The sequence below is a fragment of the Bubalus bubalis genome, chromosome 23, assembly GCF_019923935.1.
Source record: "Bubalus bubalis isolate 160015118507 breed Murrah chromosome 23, NDDB_SH_1, whole genome shotgun sequence".
In the NCBI taxonomy this organism is placed as follows: Eukaryota; Metazoa; Chordata; class Mammalia; order Artiodactyla; family Bovidae; genus Bubalus; species Bubalus bubalis.
In genome coordinates, this window is record NC_059179.1 from 23,963,870 (window position 1) to 23,988,940 (window position 25,071).

At 36.2% G+C, this 25,071-nt stretch overlaps 1 protein-coding gene across 4 annotated transcripts in view; it reads right to left on the bottom strand.

Annotated features, from left to right (window-relative positions):
• The window catches only part of NT5C2 (5'-nucleotidase, cytosolic II), a 99,507-nt gene that overhangs the window by 39,361 nt on the left and 35,075 nt on the right, over window positions 1-25,071 (bottom strand). For 2 of the 4 annotated variants that reach the window (XM_044934955.2, XM_006067759.4), the window contains exon 3: window positions 6,016-6,089. In XM_044934955.2, the coding sequence (XP_044790890.1) occupies window positions 6,016-6,089 (74 nt within the window). Of the gene's footprint in view, window positions 1-6,015; window positions 6,090-9,969; window positions 11,016-21,019; window positions 21,450-25,071 lie in introns of those variants that run through there. The other 2 variants (XM_006067761.4, XM_006067762.4) reach the window with 2 other exon arrangements.

A 25,071-nucleotide genomic window follows, 5' to 3' on the forward strand; every position in this document is an offset into this window, starting at 1 on the left:
ATTGCAGGCGGATTCTTTACCAACTGAGCTATCAGGGAAGTCCAATAATTTAAAACCTTCTCACAAAAAGATAATTCCTGGCCTACATGGCTTCACTAGTTAATCCTATCAAATATTTAAGGAACATGTACATGACCAAGCAGGATTTATTCCAGGAATGCAAAACTGGTTTAATATTCAGAAATCAGTCAGTGCAATTCACCCTTTTAATAGACTAAAAAAGAAAAAACATATAATCATCTCAACTGAGACAGAAGAACATCTGATGAAATTTAGCACCCATTCACATTAAAAAACAAAGCAAAACAGAACTCTCAGAAAATTAAGAATAAAAGGGAACTTCCTCAACCTGATAAAAATTATCTACATAAAACCAACACCTTATTTAACAGTGAAAAACTGAACATTCTCTCCCTAAGATTAAGAACACTCAGGAAGTTAATTCAACATGGTACAAAGGTTTTAGTCAGCACAATGAAGCCAAAAAAATTTTTTAATAAAATAAATTATAAAGATATATGGGCTCCCCTGGTGGCTCAGTTGGTAAAGAATCTGCCTGCAATACAGAGAACCTGGTTTTGATCCCTGGGTTGGGAAGATCCCATGGAGAAGAAAATGGCAACCCTCTCCAGTATTCTCGCAGGGAAATTCCATGGACAGAGGAGACTAGTGGACTACATACAGTCCACAGGGTTGCAAAAATCACACAGAACTTAGCGACCAAACCACAATAAAGATATATAGGTTGGAAAGGAAAAATTAAATCATTTGCAGATGATAGGATCATAGAGGTAGATAATTCTAAGGAATCTACAAAAGAGTTACTAGAACTAATAAGCAAATTAAGCAGGTCACAGGACACAAAAACACACTGCTTTTCCAAATGCTAATGACAAAAAAAAAAAGAAAATGGAATGTAAAACACCACTTAAAACTACATTAAAATAGGAAATATTTAACAGATAAATGTAACAAAATATGTATGAAACCTTTATACCAAAAATCACAAAAAATTGTTAAGATATTAAAGATTAGGTAAATCAAATGATGTATCATATTCATGGATTGGAAGATTCTACATAGTTAAGACAGTTAAGGTGTCAAATAGAATAAAGGATGAAGACAATCATAATGAAAACCCCATCCAGGCTTTTTTGAAAAACTGACGAGTTTATTCTAAAATTTATACAGAAATATGAAGGACCTAAAATAATTTGAGAAAAGAATAAAGTTAAAGGACTTAACACTACCTTACTTTAAGACTAACTATAAACCTACAATAACCAGTCAAGACCATGTGACATTCACTGAGATCAATGGAATAGAATGTCAATAGATAGACTAACACGTATTGGTCAATATGGTCACAAGATATGTATCTGACAGAGGGTCAGCATTCAGAATATATACAGAACTTCTATAATTGACAATAAAAAGATAAACAACCCAATTAAAACGTAAGCATTTGAATAGGCACGTCACAAAACACATATACCCAGTAAGTACATGAAGATTTTCAACATCACTAGCTATCAGAGAAATACAAAATAAAGTCACAGTGAAATAACACTACATATTCACTAGAATGGCTAAAATTCAAAGGACTGACAATATCAAGTGTAGATAGGAGTGGAGCAACTAGAATTCGCATGTTTTCTGGGTACAAATTTAAAATAGTATCACTACTTTGAAAAACCATTTGTCAGTTTCCCACAAGGTAAACATTATCTGGCAATTACACTCCTAAATGTTTTCCCAGAAAAAAATAAAAATATACATCCACAAAAAGACTCCTACATATATGTTAACAGTTTTACTCACAATAGCCCCAAACTGGAAACAACCCAAATGCCCATCAATAAATAAATGGACACACAAACTGCAGCATAATAACAAAGGACTGCTGCCACCTGGTCTCCCGACCCAAACAAGTAAAGTTTAAAGAGAAAAGAGAATTTCATAATTTTCACTGGTTGCTAAGTTACTTCAGTCGTGTCTGACTCTGTGCGACCCCATAGACGGCAGCCCACCAGGCTCCCCCTCCCTGGGATTCTCCAGGCAAGAACACTGGAGTGGGTTGCCATTTCCTTCCCCAATGCGTGAAAGTGAAAAGTGAAAGTGAAGTCACTCAGTCGTGTCCGACTCTTCGCGACCCCATGGACTGCAGCCTACCAGGCTCCTCCGTCCATGGGATTTTCCAGGCAAGAGTACTGGAGTGGGGTGCCACTGCCTTCTCCGTTTCACTGGTTAGCATCACTAGTAATAAGACCTATTATGGGCCCCTGGTATCACGCTCTAAGAAGGGCATATACTTCTGGGGTATTCTTCCCAAATATGCACAATACTTCAATCTATTCATGGAAAAAAAAAATCGGACAAATACAAATTGTGAAACATTCTACAAAAACATCTAACCAGGACTCTTCAAAAGTGTCAAAGCAATGAAAGATATGAAAGATTCAGGAAGTATCACAGAAGAGACAAAGGAAATATGACAACTAAATCCAATGTGAAATTCTGGTTTGGATCTTGAATTAGAATAAAGGATATTAGTGTAAAAACTGAATAAAGTTTGTAGTTCAATTAACAGTATTGTACTAATGTTAATTTCTTAGTTTTTATAATTGTCCTACAGTCAACCATGGGTCAAGTAAGACGTTACCATAGGAGAGAGTAAAGGCAAACTATTACTTTTGCAACTTTTCCACAAATCTAAAAATTTTTCAAAATAAAAAGTTTAAAAAGTTAGGGGTCAAAAAAAGAATGAACTACCTACTGACAGACACAACATGAATGAATCACAAAAACATTATGCTAAGCAAAAGAAGGTAGAAACAGAGTACATCAGTGTATGATTCCATTTACATGAAATTCTGGAAAGGTAAAATTAATCTGTAGTGACAAAAAGCCAGGGGAAAGAGAGGAAGGAGAAGAACTAATTTCACAAAGGCAGTGAGGGAACTTTCTGTAGTGGTAGAAAAATTCTCTATCTTGATTGTGGTGATGATGGTTGCTGGTTACACAGGCATACACATTTTGTCAAAGTCAATCTATATAATTAAAATGCATGTATTTCATTGCATGTAACTTATTCTTCAATATAAAGTTTATTAAAATTTTTAAAATAAGTCCACGCTTAAAAGCATTTAGCTTGAATAATTAGTGTATATTTCATATTGGGTAAACATAAAATACCATGATTGAGTCTTAAACTGATATATTAAAACTTATGCACCCAAATTGTTCATTCAATGAATATCCACTGAGCAACTACTATACTCCAGATTTTAGGCCACACATAGGACATAAATGTGAAAAAGAAACTCCTTACCCTTGAGGAACTAGCAGGCCAAAGGGGAGACAAGCAAGTGAACAAAGACTGCAAGTGAATTACAATTGCTCTGGGGAGTGATACACCAAGTGTCAGGATTGCAGAGAAGACAATGTCTCAGGAACGGCTTCAGAGAGAATACAAGCCCTTTCCAAGAATTCACCCTGTGAGGCTATTCCACTTATTTCAGGGATATTTATCCCAAATACTTGAAGCTTTCAAAAAAAACACTTCTTTTAGACTTGTCACTGTACTTTATGGCACATTTTTCTCATGAACAGTCCTTAGTACTTCAAAGGTGTGGTGTGTTTGTTTAAAAACCAAAAGTTATTCAGGTAAGTTTTATGAATATTTATTACGGCAAACAGGTGGCAGTATAAAATCAGTAAGGTTGTTTCCCTACATGCTTTATGAAGTGAAGGCAATACCACAAGGATAGTAACAGTGTTTTTCATCCAAAATAGAACTGCTGGAATAATATATAGTCTCTCAAGGGGGCTACTTTAAAGAGCTTTGTCTTTTTGAGTGCTTAAGTCTTGGCTGGTTTGTCTGCAGGGGAGGAGGAAGTGTGTATCACTTTCAAATTATACCCTGCTATAAACTGTCATTATTCAAAATATAATGTAAACTTATATTCACATATATTATACATATATATACATGCATGCTTAAGTCTGAATCTTAGTTCAGCTATATCACAACTGAATGTCTTTAGACAAAGCCCTCAAAATCTTAGTGTCCTCTATAAAATGAAGACAATAATAGTAGAATCTGCCTCATAGGATTCTGTAAATATTAAATAAGTGATGTGAATGAGATAATCTGCATATTAGATGAAATAACCTATGTAAAACACTTAGAACAGGGCTTGGCATATAATAAGTACCTAATAAATGATAATAATCACTATTATATATAGCAAAGTATAGTGTCTAAACTAAGAATAAACATTAAAATATAAAGTAAGATTACCAAAAAAAAAAAAAAAAACATATAAAAAGAAGAAACCATTAGGTAGCTTTAAAGTTTAGAAACCAAGATTCAGTGACTTTTTTGTTAAACGAGAGAATTCCTTTTTTAATTATTCTATAGAATATACAGTTATCTCAATGCTCAGTAACAAAATGCACCAGGCACATTACAAGTTTCCAACGAATACTTATTGAACTACTTCAATACAGTAAGATGGTCTTAGTAACCAAGAAAAAAAAGTTTGCCACTTTCCAGCCCCATTAACTTCTATCTCTGCTTTAGTTAATACCCCTTTCAGCTGCCAAATGATCTTCTTTTCCCTGGACAGCAGAATTCTAGAAAGGAGAGACTGCAGGATTTTCTTCCAATTTGGAAAACAAGATCTACACTGAGAAAGCACAGTGTTTCTAACTGCTTTCTGGTAAGAATATCTGAAAGTGCCTGTGTCCAACTGGGAAAATATAAAAGAATCTACTGCAAAAACAGCTTGGAGGTTAAAGAAAACTAAATAAATAACAAAGACTATAGAGAGAAGAAAGAGAAATGAAAATCAAGTCAGTGTATATTTTCAATATACAATTTGTTTGGTAAAATATACCCATATCCATGTAACAAGTACCTATAAACTACATGTGCTCATTTTTGTACATTTTTAATATTCACTTATAGTTGCCTAAATTGAACATCAAATTGAGATTTATCTAATTTGAGATGGAAGTCAATTTTCTAACACTGTTATATAAAGTTTCTGAAGATAAGTGAATTAATGCATTTTAATGTTTTGTGTACTTAAAGACAATAGTTTTAGAGAAAATTTCTGAAAGACTCTTTGAGTTGTACACATGTGCAGGTACAAACATATAAACATGTGTGCTCAACTCAGTTCTTCACCCCCTTTTTTTTAGTTTATTTTTTTTATTTGAAGTAAAACTGATTTGCTATGTTGGTATTAGCTTCAGGTGTACAGCAAAGTGATTCAGTTATATATATATATATATTCTTTTTCAGATTCTTTTCCATTATAGATTATAAGATATTGAATATATAGTTCCCTGTGCTGTACGGTAGATCCTTGTTGTTCATCCCTACTACCTCTTAAATTAAATGACATTTTTGCCAGATTGCAAATATTTTAATAAAAACTTCATAAGTTCTCAAAATATGTTGCAACTGTTGGCTAATACATTAAGTATTTCAAATATATCTCAGAGACAGAAGAGCAAAAACAACAATGCCGGTGTCTAAGGTCTATTTGATAATGAAAAAAGTAATAGCTCTAGCTTTTACAGTCTTTACATAGTATATGCGTAATCATTTCCAAAGAAAACCAACACATTTTCCATTTGTCTTTAAGAATAACATTGAAATTTTTAACTGATAAAAGTTTACCTGTGGTACACAGACACAAAATTCCATCCTTGAAGAACAGCTTAATAAAGTAAAAGCCAAAAGTGCACAAATATACATATTAATGCATACTTTCATTGTATCATTTCTTACCAGGGTCTCTAATTTAGCACTTGTTCTACCTGTACAATCTAAATCTCAAGGAAATATGATAATTTCAATATTCACAAATGTCAATGAAAGCAGCCTGGTAACAAGAGCTTCTGGTAGCTAAATATGTGACTACATCAACAAGTGTTTATTGAAAGGTCTAGTGTGTTGTATCCAAAGTAGTAGTTCTTAAGCAATCAGAAAGTGCTACTCACCAGCAAGTGTATAATCCATGTCAAAACCAAAACACTTTATTTTTTCCATGGCTAAACTCCGGTTCACAAACACCCTAAAGAAAAAAAAAAAGAGTAAAAACTGATAATACTGTAGCCAAAAAAAAATTAAGTTCAATGGAATTATCTGGCTATCTTTCTAGATACCATTTAAATACCAATATTAAGATTCACAATATAAATTATTCAAGTCCTCCTTATACCATAGGTGGCATCAGATACTACACAAAAATATGTGTATTTTCTTATTGTGTCTTTATTTTAACAATGCTATGTACTCAAGATTTCAGAGAATCAATTCTCCTTTTCTAAGTCTGACCCCATAAAATAGCTTACTTCTGAGATTTTATAATTCATTCACTCATTTATAATTTATTTAAAGAACAGAGGTTCACTTAAAGCCCATCATATGCCATACACTAAAGACATAAATATAAACAGATTTATTCAACAAATACTTACCAAATGCCTACTACATACCAGGCACTGTGACATGGCAGAGAACAAAAGAGTACCTGCCCTAATGCTATTTACATTTTAACCGGATCTCTATCCTTGAGGAATTCAGCAGTAGCAGGAGAGAGGCTTAAGCAACTAATTAAAGTATTCCAATAAATGCTATACAATAACATGCAGGAGAGAACACAAGTTGTTTGAGCTGACCTTAAACAATCAGTAGAAGTTTTCCAGTAGGACAAAGCAAGAAAGGCACTCCACACAGAATGACAAAGTAAAGATAAGGTTTGCAGTGAACCAAAAAACATTTACTGGAGCTGGAGCTGAGTTTTCTTTGGTTTTACTTTTCTGTTTTTGGAAACGGAAGTTCTTCAGAGAAGGGAAAGAAGCAATAAAGGTTATGAAGCTAAAAAAGGGTAGCAAGGGTCAGATTAATGAAGACTGTGTGCCACACTAGAGAGATGGGATTTTATCCTGCAGGCAAGAACAAATTATCAGATTTTGATGAAGTGCAATAAGCAGATTCAAACTCCAGAAAGATAACTATGAAGACACAAGGAAAACTAAACATAACAGTATGCAGGATCATCATCATGATGGTGCTGTAGGGTAAGGTTCAAGCATCTCTGAAAATAAGGGTACCCCCTCAATCTGATCCCAAAGTTTGGTGGCCAAAATTACTGAATGGTTTATCCTCTTATTACCAAACCTTTTCTTTGCCTTCATCTCGTAAGTAACTATGAGAAATGAGAATGCTACAAGTCACCCTGGAAACTTGGTAAAAATAAAGATACCTGGGCTAGGCTTCTCCCACTGACAATATAGGTCAGTAGTCTCCAAAGAGGAGTGACTGCATCTGAGGATATGAAAGACTCCCCTGGAATACAGAACAAAGGGTTACAGCTTCTACTCAAAATTATTTCATATTTTTAAAATGTCTAATTTGTGTATGTTTTCTACTATACACAAGTAATGATAGTAGTATATGTAATTTAAGCATGCATCCAGAGGGATGACTGTTTCATACTTTAACTGATGAAATACTCAAGTTTAGAAATCATTAATCTAGATAACGACTTAAAAAAAAAACCTCTTCACCAACTCAAAAACTATTGTTTTAAACTTTAATAGAAAGCTTTTCCTCTCATCTAAGAATGCATGCACCAATTTTATATGCAAATAATCAAATATTTGCTTACAACATTTTAACTGGGGGACTTAATAGGTCCTTGAACTCAGAAATGTTATTCCCTAAAAAATATGAATTTATTTCTCTCATAGTGTGCTATGCACACTAGATAGGCTTTATAAAACTCTTAGTTCCTGAGAGAGATGTTATGTAAAACATTTATACTTTCTTTCCCTAAGAAAACCTGTTATTCTGGAAAAATCAACCCTTATTTTGATTGGGTTAATAATGGATGGGAGAGGAAGAGCAGTGAATAGCTGAAAGACACAGGGAACCAGAGGACGAATGACTCCTACTCAAATCTTTTTTAAAATACCCCCAAACTCCAAATATATCACCATGACCCTTCTGCCACTTCATCAAATTTCACTGTATTACTACCGACTGCAGCATCTACTTTATTATCACCTTTTTCAGTTACATAAAGGCAACAAGAGAAGGTAAAGACACTGAGTAATGGTTTTAACTCTGGAAACACTGAAGCTGAGACTTTTCAAACACACTCTCAATTCAGGCTAGGGGGCCAACTGGATCAAATCCTTGATCAAAGCCCAAACAGCTGACATGCCTAAAATATTCTGTGGGAATTCAGCAGAAACAGACTGCGAAGACTTTTCTATCCAGGAGAGAGATATATGGGACCACATAATGAAAGGAACAGCTTTGATTCTGACATAAGAATGATGCAAGCTGGTTTTAGACACAGCTAGAATCATAGACAAAAAGACACTTTGCTGGTATCAGTCACTGCTAAAGGTAGAAAGAAACAGACGCAGCTAGATAATCCACCCACTTCTTTCTCGTCCAGAAGAGAGATTAACCTGTATTCCTTATCACATTTTTAAGGATACAGAGATCATACTATTATCCTTAGGCATTGTCCATAGAAACTCTGGGAATGATATATATTAGGAATAAAAAAATCTGTTGTTTCTGCAAAAATAATCATTGCTAAATATCCATTAAATCACACTCTTTCCTTTGACTAACTGATCACTTTATTCAATCAACATGTTTGTCGAATGCCTATTACGAAGCAGGTACCATTTTATGACATACATCCTAGAAGCTGTCCTTTAGGGAGTAGCTAAAACTAGTAAGATTTTTTACATGTCTAAAATTAGAAAAGATGCTTTTCTATGAAACCAAATATCCTTTATCTTTTCATTTTCATTTAAAGTAAGTACTCTCACCTACAGAAGCAACTCCTGAACTTAGAAAAACAATCACTCCTGTCTCCCCTATAACTTATGAAACAAAAGAAAAATCGCACATATATTCTCACTGCTCCTTTTCCTTCCCTAATTTAAGCTACAACATGGCAGATGGGGGCAATAGGGAATTAAATCTAATTCATGCATGAATACCTAAAGTGCATAAGCAAAGCTGTGATGACAAAAGGGAACAGCTGCATTATAGATAACTGCAGTAATATACATGCCATGATTTATAAAGATAATAAACATCCAAATGCTGAAAGTATGCACTGACTTCAGCTGAGAGGCAGCCTTGAGCCAGAAATACCACATCTCCAGAATATAGCCTTAAAGCGAAACTGATCTCCTGGTGTCAAACTAATAAATATTTTTTACTATTATTATATAAAAGAAAGTGCTAGGTGCTCTATCAATTAAAAGGCTGATTCATTGTCTCACCACACTTTTAAAACAAAAATATCATTATCTGCCTTGGGGAATCCAAAATTTTCTATTGGTCCCAGAACCTTGACTGTATCTTCATTAATGCCTATTAACTTGTGTCACTTTTCTAAATTATTAACCAGTGGAACATACTCCACATCTCTATCTTCAAGAGCCTGCATATATTTGTGAAATTTTCCAAAGCTTACTTTAAATAAAGCACAAACCTGCCACCCTAGAAAGCATGACTGAACTAAGCAACCAACATTAAAATGTAATTATCAGCCCGAAATTCCTATGTACTAAGTCATTTGCAAGATATAGATTTGAGCATTAAAACAACAGGCACAATCTTTAGCAGACAGACCCAGAAACACTATAAAACTGAGCACAGACGTCAACACAAAGACAAATGTAACAGCTTTTACTATCATACGGCACTGCAGTAAGGCATAAAACTTGAAGAAATGCTATCCAAATAAATACAGACGTTAAACAAAAGAAATAAGACTATTAATGTGCTTTAAGAACAGGAATCTAGTATTCTCACACTAAAGGAACATGAACATGCAATTTACTAAATTTGGAATTTTGTAAATAGCAAACTCTTAATGGTTTTGCGATTTAACCTGTAATTCAAAGCAGCATTACCTCATCTGTCACTGGTTGCCGTTCTGCAAAGTGTGAAACTATTTGAGTCAACTAGTTCTTGAAGTCACATAACAGAATTCTTCTTCAAATCCCTAGTATAATTTTTGTGTGTGTGACTTTAACCTTACTTCAAAAAGACCGTTTTAGTCGGAACCAGGCCCCTCCACAGTATGTCTCTTCTGAGACAGTGCTGGAGAAAACACCTCTGTGTCTAATTTAACTTGTCATTGGATATCACTGTTGCTCCACATGAATCCATTTGGAATAGAATTTCTCTGGCACTGGTGAACTTTATCCCTAGCTCCTCCTCCTGCCCAGGAGTCACAATTTCCTGGCCAAAGGCCCAACAAGAGTTGCTGCAACAAAAAATGAGACTAAGGATACAAGCAAAAAATCTCAGGCATGTTTTGGCTATGGGTTTGTGTAATTATATACTCAAAGTTTGTTACAGTTACAAGTGCCTGTTGGAGAGTGCAAATTTAGATTATCAACCAAATGATGTATGTTGAGTGTCTGTTAATTAACAGAAAAATGCTATAAGGTGAATTTTTGTTGAAAACCTAATTTGTATCTCTTTCCCCAAACTAGTCTCTATTTCCGCCAGGTCACTCTCATTTTCCCCTTAAGTCTAAAACCTAGTTATTAAAATCTTTTGATTCTTTCCTCTCCCTCAAATCCACAACATCTCACTTGCCTTCATTTAAATTTTCAAATGTCTCTAATCCAGATCTTCCATTCCATTCAAACTGCTAACAACCTGTCTAGGTCCCTCATTAACTCTCCAGCAATCATCTCTCAATGGCTCTGCCTGCACACTAATGCCAAATTAACTGCTTTGAAGTAGTGCTACTCAAAAGTGGGGTCCACAGTCCAATGCAGATTTGTGAAGTGCTGTTACTGATTTAAGAAACTGCAAGTATTTAGAAACTTTTATAACAATTTGACAGAAAAGTTTTGTTTGTTGAACATAATAACAAAAAAGATATACTTTCATTTTATGTCTCTTCATTTTTCAAGTAATTCATTTTTATTCTAAGTATCAATTTCTAACAGAAGAGAAGCCTTTTACAAGAAAATGGTTCTCCAACATAGATGAGAAGCACTGTCCTAAGGCCCAGCTCTAATCATGTTGCTCTCCCTCTTAATAACCTTTAGACATTCCTCACTACCTACTACCAAATACATTACAATTTTTTAAAAAACCTTAGAGGAGTTCAACGCTTTCATTATCTTTCCAAAATCAGTTTTATCTCACGTTGCTCCACATCACACACCTTTAGCTCTAGTAATTAAAATGAACTACTTGTTATTTCCTAAAAGTTCTATAAAGCTTTGTTTATACTGTGCTCCATACATGAAACGTCCTTCCTAGTTATCTCTACCTTATTTTTCAAGACCCAGAAATTTCTTTAAGAAACTCTTCCGGCCATGTCAGAGAATTTCTGTAACAATGATGCCCTTGGGTCTCAGATTACTTTTTTAAATTAAAGATATTGTCACCCTGCTTATTTAACTTCTATGCAGAGTACATCATGAGAAATGCTGGGCTGGATGAAGCACAAGCTGGAATCAAGACTGCCAGGAGAAATATCAGTAACCTCAGATATGCAGATGATACCACCCTTATGGCAGAAAGTGAAGAGGAACTAAAAAGCCTCTTGATGAAAGTGAAAGTGGAGAGTGAAAAAGTTGGCTTAAAGCTCAACATTCAGAAAACGAAGATCATGGCATCCGGTCCCATCACTTCATGGCAAATAGATGGGGAAACAGTGGAAACAGTGGCAGACTTTATTTTTTGGGGCTCCAAAATCACTGCAGATGGTGACTGCAGCCATGAAATGAAAAGACGCTTACTCCTTGGAAGGAAAGTTATGACCAACCTAGATAGCATATTCAAAAGCAGAGACATTACTTTGCTAACAAAGGTTTGTCTAGTCAGGGCTATGGTTTTTCCAGTGGTCATGTATGGATGTGAGACTTGGACTGTGAAGAAAGCTGAGCGCTGAAGAATTGACGCTTTTGAACTGCGGTGTTGGAGAAGACTCTTGAGAGTTCCTTGGACTGCAAGGAGATCCAACCAGTCCATTCTAAAGGAGATCAGCCCTGGGATTTCTTTGGAGGGAATGATGCTAAAGCTGAAACTCCAGTACTTTGGCCACCTCATACGAAGAGTTGACTCACTGGAAAAGACTCTGATGCTGGGAAGGATTGGGGGCAGAAGGAGAAGGGGACAACAGAGGATGAGATGGTTGGATGGCATCACCGACTCGATGGACGTGAGTTTGAGTGAACTCCGGGCGCTGGTGATGGACAGGGAGGCCTGGCGTGCTGCAACTCATGGGGTCGCAAAGAGTCAGACACGACTGAGAGATTGAATTGAACTGAACTGAAAGGTATTTCACCAGCAACTAAAGTTCTATAATGTGATACATGTGAGCAGTTCTGGCACTTATGTATATTTTATCATATACATAAACTAAGTGTTTAATTCCCTTATTCTTTACTGGATTATAATCTTGGAGACAAGGATTTATTGCCTTCCCAACGATAGCATAGGGCCTAGTAACGACTAGACACAATATTCAACTGAATTAAAAATTAAACTAAAAAAAATTTAAACTAAAAACTTAATAGCAATTAGTGACTGCCAGAGCTGTGGAGAAGAAGGAATGGGCAATTTGCTTTGGGGGATAAAAAAAATATTCTGAAATTAGAGCTGTTGTTTACATACCTCTCGAGAGTATACTTAAAACCACTGAACTGTACTCTTTAAAGGGTGAAATGAATGGTATGTGAACTAGATCTCAATAATGCTGTTATTTAAAAAACATAATGACAACACCTTAGTCTGCCTTTATGCTCCCATTCTTCAGTAAAAGAGTGGGGTTGCTGCTGCTAAGTTGCATCAGTTGTGTCCAACTCTGTGTGACCCCATAGAGGGCTGCCCACCAGGCTCCCCCGTCCCTGGGATTCTCCAGGCAAGAACACTGGAGTGGGTTGCCATTTCCTTCTCCAATGCATGAAAGTGAAAAGTGAAAGTGAAGTTGCTCAGCTGTGTCCGACTCTTTGCGACCCCGTGGACTACAGCCTACCAGGCTCTTCTGTCCATGGGATTTTCCAGGCAAGAGTGCTAGCGATCTTAAAAAAAAATGCTAATTTATGAAAATGGATCCTTAAAAACTGAAAGTTTAAATACCTCAAATATACAGACACAACAAGAAATTGTGGACTAGATTATAAAAGTAAAGTCACTGAAGCATCAGTTTTTTCATAAATTTCCAGCCAACAGTTTCTTACTAATTTGTCTGAATATCTTCTCTGAGGAACATCCTCAGGAAGGATACATTATCAGATTATGCCATGAGAACAGCACCCTGTGCTTCAAAAGTCTGAATAAGCATGCTATCATTCCTAAAATAATACATGAATTATCATAATTTTTCTTATTCAAATACTCAATATAGAAAAGTCCCAGTGAAGAGAACGTGGAGGGAACAAAATTAAAGATGGTTAAAACTGAAGATGCATCAACTGTAGAATTCACCCATATTACATGCCACTAAAAGAGGGCCAGGAGGGGTGCCCAAGAAAAGTCAGAGTCTTGTAAAGCTAGGATTATCAAAGGACTATATCCATAGTACAAGGAAAAAGGAGAACTAAATCTGCAATATAGAAGAAACACACAAGGACATTTGTGCATCGTGACCCTGACACCAAGTCCAAGAAACAGGAAAAAACTCCCCCTGAAGAGACACGTGTACCCCAATGTTCATCGCAGCACTGTTTATAATAGCCAGGACATGGAAGCAACCTAGATGTCCATCAACAGATGAATGGATAAGAAAGCTGTGGTACATATACACAATGGAGTATTACTCAGCCATTAAAAAGAATACATTTGAATCAGTTCTAATGAGGTGGATGAAACTGGAGCCTATTATACAGAGTGAAGTAAGCCAGAAAGAAAAACACCAATACAGTATACTAACACATATATATGGAATTTAGAAAGATGGTAACAATAACCCTGTGTACGAGACAGCAAAAGAGACACTGATGTATAGAACAGTCTTATGGACTCTGTGAGAGAGGGAGAGGGTGGGAAGATTTGGGAGAATGGCATTGAAACATGTAAAATATCATGTATGAAACGAGTTGCCAGTCCAGGTTCGATGCACGATACTGGATGCTTGGGGCTGGTACACTGGGACGACCCAGAGGGATGGAATGGGGAGGGAGGAGGGAGGAGGGTTCAGGATGGGGAGCACATGTATACCTGTGGTGGATTCATTTTGATATTTGGCAAAACTAATACAATTATGTAAAGTTTAAAAATAAAATAAAATTAAATTTTAAAAAAACTGTAAAAAAAAAATTTTAATTAATTAAAAAAAAAAAAAAAAAAAACCTCCCCCTGAGAATTCAAACAATAAATCTGGTAGGTTTGTGGTTTAAATTTACCCTACTAGCATGGTTAATGTTGCCCCTACATGACTGACAGAAATGAAATTCTCTCTAGAAGAACTCAACTTAATTCTAAGTTGAATTAAGTGGTATATTACTAGATGTAGCCCAAATTCAGAGATGTCTAAATGTGAAAAAAACGTATATCTTAAAAAGTGATAAACAAAGACTAATAAGAGTAGTGATTATGCTATCTTTCCCCAAAGATTTCAAAACATACTTTAAGGAGAAGCTCTTTAAAAGACATTAAAATTCCCTTCACTTTCAACCTCAAATGAAGAAACTGCAGTAATGAGAGCAGAATGGTAGGGAATAAGAAAGAGGACTAACGAAGAATACATAAATTAAGGGAGAAACCGGGAACAATGGCAATACTTCTGAAAATTACTGTTCAAAAATCTCAGTCTAATTAAAAACACGTTTTTTCCAATCTTTTTTCCTACTTTCCCCTAAATTATTTACTTTTTCTCCCCAATTTTTAAAAGTAAAAACCAATGTATAGAAGATAATTTATAAAATACAACAAAATATTAAGGTTGAATTCTGTGGAATAAAAATTAGAGAAGAAAATATTTACCCATGTTATCATTAGGCCAAATTAATAAGTGTGCTGTTTGTGCCCATAATGGAAAACAGAGGTCAAAATCTAGAACTTAAAATAAAAGCAAATGACAAAACTGATTTTGGCTTCTCACCTAAAAGACAGCAGGCTCTGGTAATAAAAGGCATTCTGAACAGCTCCAGAAGATGAGGGATTGATCATTACAATGAAAGAAGAACGTATTTTTTCCCCCCTTGCATTACACATCCTAGAGTACCTATATTTTTCCAAATATATTCCTTTGACTATGCTAAACAATAATAATTTTATTTATAAGATTTTAAATAAGCAAGTTGAGTTTCTCAAGTCTCATTCCCCCTCCAACTTCATTGAGGTATAATTTACTTCAAGTGAAATTCACCCATTTTAAGTGTGAAGATTGGTGAGTTTTGGCAATTGTATACACCCATGTAACAACTACCACAATCAACCCAAAATTTTCCTTCATGTCCTTTTGCAATACTCTCCCCAACCCATGGACACAAAACACCACTGATTATGCTGTTTTCCACTAGTTTTCATATAGATGGAATCAAACACCATGTAGTCTATGTCTGGTTATTTTTCTTAACACAATAGTTCTGAGACTCATTCATGTTATTACACGTATCAAAAATTAGTTCCTTTATTCCCAAGTAGTATTCCATTGTATGGATATACCACAATTTTTTTACCTATTCAATTACTGGATATTTTGAGTTGTTCCCAGTTTTTGGCTATCATAAATAATGATGCTATGAACACTCACACACAAATCTGTATGGACATAATGCTTTCATTTCTCTTGGAGTAAATACCCAGAAGTGGAAATATTAGTCTATTTAATAAGTGTATGTTTAACTTTAAAAGACACTGCCAAAATGTTTTTATTTTGCATTCTCACCAACAATGCATGAGAGTTCCATTTGCTCCACGTTGTCAGTGTTTAGTCATTCTAGTCGGTCTGCAGTGATACACTACTGTGGTTTTAATTTGTATTTCCCTAATGGCACTAGTCTATGCTCCAACCAGTAATGCTGAAGAAGCTGAAGTTGAAGGGTTCTATGAAGACCTACAAGACCTTTTAGAACTAACACCCAAAAAAGATGTCCTTTTCATTATAGGGGACTGGAATGCAAAAGTAGGAAGTCAAGAAACACCTGGAGTAACAGGCAAATCTGGCCTTGGAATACGGAATGAAGCAGGGCAAAGACTGATAAGAGTTTTGCCAAGAAAATGCACTGGTCATAACAAACACCCTCTTCCAACAACACAAGAGAAGACTCTATACATGGACATCACCAGATGGTCAACACCGAAATCAGACTGATTATATTCTTTGCAGCCAAAGATGGAGAAGCTCTATACAGTCAGCAAAAACAAGACCAGGAGCTGACTGTGGCTCAGACCATGAACTCCTTATTGCCAAATTCAGACTGAAATTGAGGAAAGTAGGGAAAACCACTAGACCATTCAGGTATGACCTAAATCAAATACCTATGATTATACAGTGGAAGTGAGAAATAGATTTAAGGGCCTAGATCTGATAGATAGAGTGCCTGATGAACTATGGAATGAGGTTCGTGACAGTGTACAGGAGACGGGATCAAGACCATCCCCATGGAAAAGAAATGCAAAAAAGAAAAATGGCTGTCTGGGGAGGCCTTACAAATAGCTGTGAAAAGAAGAGAAGTGAAAAGCAAAGGAGAAAAGGAAAGATATAAGCATCTGAACGCAGAGTTCCAAAGAATAGCAAGAAGAGATAAGAAAGCCTTCTTCAGCGATCAATGCAAAGAAATAGAGGAAAACAACAGAATGGGAAAGACTAGAGATCTCTTCAAGAAAATCAGAGATACCAAAGGAACATTTCATGCAAAGATGGGCTCGATAAAGGACAGAAATGGTATGGACCTAACAGAAGCAGAAGATATTAAGAAGAGGTAGCAAGAATACACAGAAGAACTACACAAAGAAGATCTTCACGACCCAGATGATCACAAAGGTGTGATCACTTACCTAGAGCCAGACATCCTGGAATGTGAAGTCAAGTGGGCCTTAGGAAGCATCACTACAAACAAAGCTAGTGGAGGTGATGGAATTCCAGTTGAGCTATTTCAAATCCTGAAAGATGATGCTGTGAAAGTGCTGCACTCAATATGCCAGCAAATTTGGAAAACTCAGCAGTGGCCACAGGACTGGAAAAGGTCAGTTTTCATTCCAATCCCAAAGAAAGGCAATGCCAAAGAACGCTCAAACTACCGCACAATTGCACTCATCTCACACGCTAGTAAAGTCATGCTCAAAATTCTCCAAGCCAGGCTTCAGCAATATGTGAACCGTGAACTTCCTGATGTTGAAGCTGGTTTTAGAAAAGGCAGAGGAACCAGAGATCAAATTGCCAACATCTGGTGGATCATGGAAAAAGCAAGAGAGTTCCAGAAAAGCATCTATTTCTGCTTTATTGACTATGCCAAAGCCTTTGACTGTGTGGATCACAATAAACTGTGGAAAACTCTGAAAGAGATGGGAATACCAGACCACCTGATCTGTCTCTTGAGAAATTTGTATGCAGGTCAGGAAGCAACAGTTAGAACTGGACATGGAACAACAGACTGGTTCCAAATAGGAAAAGGAGTATGTCAAGGCTGTATATTGTCACCCTGTTTATTTAACTTATAGGCAGAGTACATCATGAGAAACGCTGGACTGGAAGAAACACAAGCTGGAATCAAGACTGCCGAGAGAAATATCAATAGCCTCAGATATGCAGATGACACCACCCTTGTGGCAGAAAGTGAAGAGGAACTAAAAAGCCTCTTGATGAAGGTGAAAGTGGAGAGTGAAAAAGTTGGCTTAAAGCTCAACATTCAGAAAACGAAGATCATGGCATCTGGTCCCATCACTTCATGGCAAACAGATGGGGAAACAGTGTCAGACTTTATTTTTCTGGGCTCCGAAATCACTGCAGATGGTGACTGCAGCCATGAAATTAAAAGACGCTTACTCCTAGGAAGGAAAGTTATGACCAACCTAGATAGCATATTCAAAAGCAGAGACATTCCTTTGCCAACAAAGGTCCGTCTAGTCAAGGCTATGGTTTTTCCTGTGGTCATGTATGGATGTGAGAGCTGGACTGTGAAGAAGGCTGAGCACCGAAGAATTGATGCTTTTGAACTGTGGTGTTGGAGAAGACTCTTGAGAGTCCCTTGGACTGCAAGGAGAACCAACCAGTCCGTTCTAAAGAAGATCAGCCCTGGGATTTCTTTGGAAGGAATGATGCTAAAGCTGAAACTCCAGTACTTCGGCCACCTCATGCGAAGAGTTGACTCATTGGAAAAGACTCTGATGCTGGGAGGGATTGGGGGCAAGAGGAGAAGGGGATGACAGAGGATGAGATGGCTGGATGGCATCACTGACTCGATGGACACGAGTCTGAGTGAACTCAGGGAGTTGGTGATGGACAGGGAGGCCTGGTGTGCTGCGATTCATGGGGTCGCAAAGAGTCGGACACAACTGAGCGACTGATCTGATCTGAATGGTGCTAGTGGTAAAGAAACTGCCTGACAATTCAGGAGACAAGAGATACAGATTCAATCCCTAGGTCAGGAAGATCCCCTGGAGGATGGCATAGCAACTGACTCCAGTATTCCTGCCTGGAGAAGCCCATGGATAGAGAAGCCTAGCAGGCTACAGTCCATACGGTGGCAAAGAGTCAGACACAACTGAAGCGACTGAGCACGCAATGACTAATGATGCAGAGCATCTTTTCAAATGTTTACTGGCCATGTCTTTTTGTGTGAAGAATCATTTACAAACTGGGTTATTTGTCTGTGTTGTAAGAATTCTTCAGGTATTTTGGATATAAGTTCTTTATCAGATATATATGTATTGAGAATATTTTCTCCCAGTCTATGGCTTACCTTTTTATTTTCTTAATGTTGTCTTTTTAAAAGCAGAGGATTTTTTTTTTTTTTGGTTTTGATGAAGCCCCATTTATCAATTTTATCTTCCATTTTTTTTTTATGTATTTAAAGAGAAATCTTTACCTAATTCAGTCACAATCATTTTCACCTACATTCTGCTTTAAACTTTTATATTTAAGTCTATGATCATTTCTGTGTTTTTTTTAATATATATACGATTGAGGCAAAGGTTGAGGTTCACTTTTTTTCTTTATGAATGTTTAGTTGTTTCAGCACATCTGTTACATAGACTAACCACTGACTTACCATGGCGTCATTTCTGAAAATCAACTGCCTGTATGTGTGGGTCTACAAACTTCCTATTAGGTTTCATGATCTCTCTATATATCTATCCTTACACTGATAATATACTGTCTCGATTACTATAGGTTTACATAAGGCTCAAGTATAATTTTTGATGATTTAACTCTACTAACAATCCTTTTTTATTACTTACTTGGGAAATATTTCATAGATATAAAAATAATCACATATACCAACATTCTGAGTATAAGAATCATTTCATTCCAAAGTAGAAACTTTATCCATTTATTTCTAAAGATAGCAAAGGAGAATAAAAGCTAACTGATTTCATTTATAGTCTCCATGCAATTCAAATGCACTTGTTCATTACCTATTCAGAAAGTACAAGAATTGCCTCACGGATCCCTAGAAATAACCTAAAGAATACTCCAGGCTTTATAGTGTCCTCTGACTTACACAGATCTTTTTTTAAACCAATTCTAATATATGTTTTACCTCCTCCCTCTATATGGGGGGCGGGGGGAGGTTCTAATTACTTCCCAAGAACTTGGACTGCATCTAGAAATATGGTTCTTCTTAGATCTATAAACCAGCTTTATAAATAACCACTGTACAAGCCTGACAAATATTACCAGCATCCATGATAATACGTATCATAAAAATTGTTTAATAAAAGCTGCAAGCTTAGAGCTAGAGCTAGAAGGAAAGAAAACATACAAACCTGAAGAGGCAGTCCTCTCATAATTTTCACAGTTAAAGAAACCTCAAAATTCCAGTGATGTCATGAGAGGTCTAAAAATAATGCAGAATTATTTATACCCATGGCTGCTCTTTTTAACTAATAATGAGGCTTTATAAAATAGCAGTAAAATGGGCCAATTTTATTTTGCTCATAATCAATACATGACCAGATTAAAATAAATTATAAACACAAGACTCTGAAACTACTTCAAAATTTCTACTAGAAAAAAATTAAGAACTTCAAAAAAATCAAAATTTAAATTGCACTGTATTTTTAAAGAGTTGGTTTTTTTTTTTTTTTTTTTTTTTTTTTTTGAGGGAATCTGTGTCCTATTTGATCAAAGGGGATGTTTCTCCGTAATTAACCAGGTCAAGTTATGCTTGAAGGTTAGAAATGAGACTGTTAACAGGATGTAGCTATTAACTTGCATGTCACCTATGATAGAATACCAATAATAATTCAAATTCTGAAACATAAGAGAAAAAACTATAAAGACAATTAAAAAAACCCTACAGAACTATTTTATATCGCAAAATAAAGAGGAATGGGGCATTCCACTTGAAATTATTTTTGTCTACAAGTGACCAGAAAGAAACAAAATCACAGGTTGCTTTTCAATCTTTCACACCATTTTCTAAAGGTACAAATTATTTTCAAATGCACTTGAATTTTTAAATTTCACTCATTTCTATGTAAAACTCTTTGGTAAGACACTACAGTTTGCTTCCAATCTTCATAAACACTTTCTACTGAAAAACAAATGAGAGTTTACCACAAGGTAAACGGTGCTTATCTCTCACTGAATTTCTATGACGATTATCCACCCTCAATGCGGTCTTTCCAAATAGCAACTGTAACTTTACAGCAGATTACATGTGAAACACTAGCAATGTAAACTTTCGGCTGAATTTCTTTCAATCTCTCCCCCATCTCCACTCAGACTGGTAGCACTGCTTATTAATCTTCCAATTTACTTGGATGACTAGAACATCTCTTCGCTGAGAAAAATGAGGGGAAAAGAATAATAAACTCACTTACCCTTCCTTAGACATTCTCAAAGATCTACTTCCTCTGGAAGAGAATACAGGATCAACAAACAAGCTTCACTGATCTCTTGAGAACTGTAGCTCATTTGTTAAAGCACAGAGAACTCAGGCCCTGAGAGGCCCAACAAATTCGGGCAAGATGCCGAACCCTAAGCAGGCAATATCTCAGAGACCAATATCCTCAGCTTTAAATACTTAAAAACCAAAGAATAATAAGAAAAAATTGAAGAGCAGGAAAAATAACTGATGGTCTGAACTGTGTAAGACTGGCCAGTGTAGGAAGGAGACTATCCAAATGGCAAGTTCCCGTAGGAGACAGGAATCGTTACTGGCAAACACTCAGAAAAAGCAAATTTACCCCCTAATGAGGCCCGCCAACAGTACGCAAACAATGTGAGTTTCACAGAATGGAGAGGCCCTAGTCAGTTCAAATCATTTAGTTTACTCTCGGAGGGAAAAAAAAAAAAAAACCATAATACACAGAAGTATGTTTTAATTATCAGTTTAGTTATTTCCTCCCTTAGAAAATGAACAATGCAAACTACAAGAAAAATAATAATTTATGTGCTGATCATTTTACAGGAGTAACCTAAAGTATTTCCACACTGTGGTCTCTTTTCTGATCATTAACTACTTTTAAGGAAAACATCTGTGTTCACAAATATTTTACTCATATGCCTGAAAATATCAGCCCATGTGAAAAGAAATTTACAGATCTTTGGCACGTGGAGGATACACCCAGAACATTCTAAAGGTTAATTCCAAATCTCAGAGCAAGTTGCAGTTTGAAAGAAAAACATTTGCAACATTCCTGCCTCCTGACCAATATAATGCATAGGGATTATGCAACAGGGGAAGAAATAGACAAGTGTGCTAAAGTCTAAGACCATTGATAAGGCAAATAAATCCTCCTACTGATGGTTTGATTTAAAAATAAAATATACATACCTTAGAGAAACACTAGTTGGATTTAAATTTTTAAAAACTTTATCTTTAAACAGTATCTAACTATCTTACCATAAAGATTTCTGTTACTATAAAATGTTTAAATAGTCACCAAGTAACTAAAATCACTACCAAATACTACAAATTCAAACTAAAATTATTTTCAGTTTATTTAGAAAAGCAGTATGGTGAAAGAGAATGAGCACCAGAGCAACTAGGTTTAAATTCAGCTTTCTAGCTGAATAAGTTAATTAACCTAAGCCTGAGATTTTTCATCTATAGAAGACAGATAACATCTGTCTGTCATTTGTAAGCACTCAAAGAACTATTGGAACTTGGGGGGTAACAGGGAAAACATTATCTTACCAAAATATCTCTTGGGAGATACACTGTAAAAATCCAATTCTCAAATTATACATGAATATGAAGGACTTTCACTATCCTCAAACCAAATTCCATAAATATAAGAATACAAACTGAATATGGAAAAATGATCTAATCCCTAAGAGTGCCAACTTCCCATGGCTTCCCTGGATTTCCAGCTTGTGGCGTCACAGCTCAGTGTGGTGGAAATAAATGTAATTACTATTTTAAGACTTTCTACTTGTAAAGAGAAAGGAAAACAAAAATCTCACTTGAACAGAAGGTAAACACACTTATACGAGTTTCCTGTGCAAAAGAAACTGCATTGACCAGCTATTTCAAACTCAGTTCATATATTTAAGAAATGTTTACTAAATGTCTACCTGCCAGTACCTAGTACCAGTAATACAAAGACAAACATGATAGCTCTTGATTTTAAGGAGTCTCCAGTGGAGGAGGGCCATCAAAAACACTAAACAGTTGCATGTAATTGTAGTATTAGACAAATGCACAACAGAGAGGTGCAGCTCTCTGTCTTACTGAAAGACAAGATGCCCAAATTGTTGTTGTTAAACTGACACTATGCTAAGCACTTTTACAGTTATTATCTCATTTAATCTCAAATAACTCTATGAGGTAGAAATGATTCATATTTCATAGATGACAGAACAAAGTTTACAGCAGTTAAATACTGTGATTCGAAAGAAATTAAAATGAAATAATCCAAAATACTAACCCAAGGTCCAGGTTCCTAACCACCACACTAAAAAGGATTAGCAAGTGTTAATCAGATTAAGAGGAAAAGAGGGGTGGAGAACATTCCAACAGAAGAGAAATTATGAATGAAAAGCTGAGTGACACAGATACTATGGTGTGTGGAAAAAAAATTAGATGCAATCCAGCATTGACAGAATACAAGCATTTAAGGAAGGGAGCTGCTCAAGATGAAAGTGGAAAGCAAAAGATTCAGTCCCCACAGGGTCTTAAATGCTATGTTAACGGGCTTAGGATTTATCGTATAGCATTCTTAATATGATGCCACTCAAGGTCTTAAGCTGGGTGATAAACATGGTTTACAAAACAGATCTGAAGATGACAAGGCTAAAAACAGGCAGACATAAGCGGGATTATGGTTACTTTTGCAATGCAGGACAGTGATGACCAGAGCCTGGACTAGCACCATCAGGAATGAAAAGAACAAGCCAGAATCTAGAAAGATTAGGAGGTTGTGTTAAAATGCACACATGCTCACGTGTTTAAATGCACTGAAAGAGGACTAGAAAAATGCTCTCCAAACTGACAGTGTTTACCTATGACAAAGAGGAGTGGGAGTGAAAATGTAAATGAAGGGGAACTTTCATACTTTACTGTATATATTTCTGAATTCCTGAATATTGCACAATAAGAATTTAATTATGTATTACCTAAATAATTTCAAGCACTTTTTAAAAATAATTACAAGATTAAAATTTGTGATTGATAACTGTATTACTCTCTATTTCTTGGATTTATGGTAGTCACGCACACAGATGGTTTGAATTCCTAATAGAATAGTAACAATTACAATTATTTTTAAAAAGCTTTGAAAAGGGAAGTGGTTGGAAACAGAGATAGGAATGTGCTTCAGATCGTTTTGATTCTTAAACCAAAATTCATTAAGATTTAAATGTTTGAGGGACTTTCCAGGTGGTACAGTGGATAAGAATCCACCTGCCAACGCAGGGGACATGGGTTTGCTCCCTGGTCCAGGAAGATTCCACATGCTGTGGAGCAATTAAGCCTGTGTGCCACAACTCCTGAGCCCATGCTCCTCAACAAGAGAAGCCACCATAACAAGGAGCCCACGCACTGCAACCACAGAAAGCCCCTTGCACAGCAACAAAGATGCAGCACAACCAAAAATAAAATTATTTTTTAAAAACCTAAGAAAGGGACTTCTTTTATAAAAAAATATTTAAATGCTTAATATATAACTGGAAATCATAAAAAGAAAGTTAACAGTATATTTGAAAAAAGATTCCAAAATGAAATGCTGAAGAAACTAAAAATTAATTAAAATAAAAAATGTAATGAACAGATTCAGGTCTGACCCAACCAAAAACAGAATTAGTGAACTGGAAGGTAGGTCAGGAAAAACATTCCAGAATGTAACACAGAGACAAAAAAGGATGAAAAATACAAAAGAATGGACATAGAACTGCCATCAGATCAGATCAGTCGCTCAGTTGTGTCCGACTCTTTGCGACCCCATGAATCGCAGCACGCCAGGCCTCCCCGTCCATCACCAACTCCCGGAGTTCACTGAGACTCACATCCATCGAGTCAGCGATGCCATCCAGCCATCTCATCCTCTGTCGTCCCCTTCTCCTCCTGCCCCCAATCCCTCCCAGCATCAGAGTCTTTTCCAGTGAGTCAACTCTTCGCATGAGGTGGCCAAAATACTGGAGTTTCAGCTTTAGCACCATTCCTTCCAAAGAAATCCCAGGGCTGATCTCCTTCAGAATGGACTGGTTGGATCTCCTTGTAGTCCAAGGGACTCTCAAGAGTCTTCTCCAACACCACAGTTCAAAAGCATCAATTCTTCAGTGCTCAGCCACAGTCCAACTCTCATACCCAGCAATCGCACTGCTGGGCATACATACTGAGGAAACCAGAAGGGAAAGAGACACGTGTACCCCAATGTTCATCACAGCACTGTTTATAATAACCAGGACATGGAAGCAACCTAGATGTCCA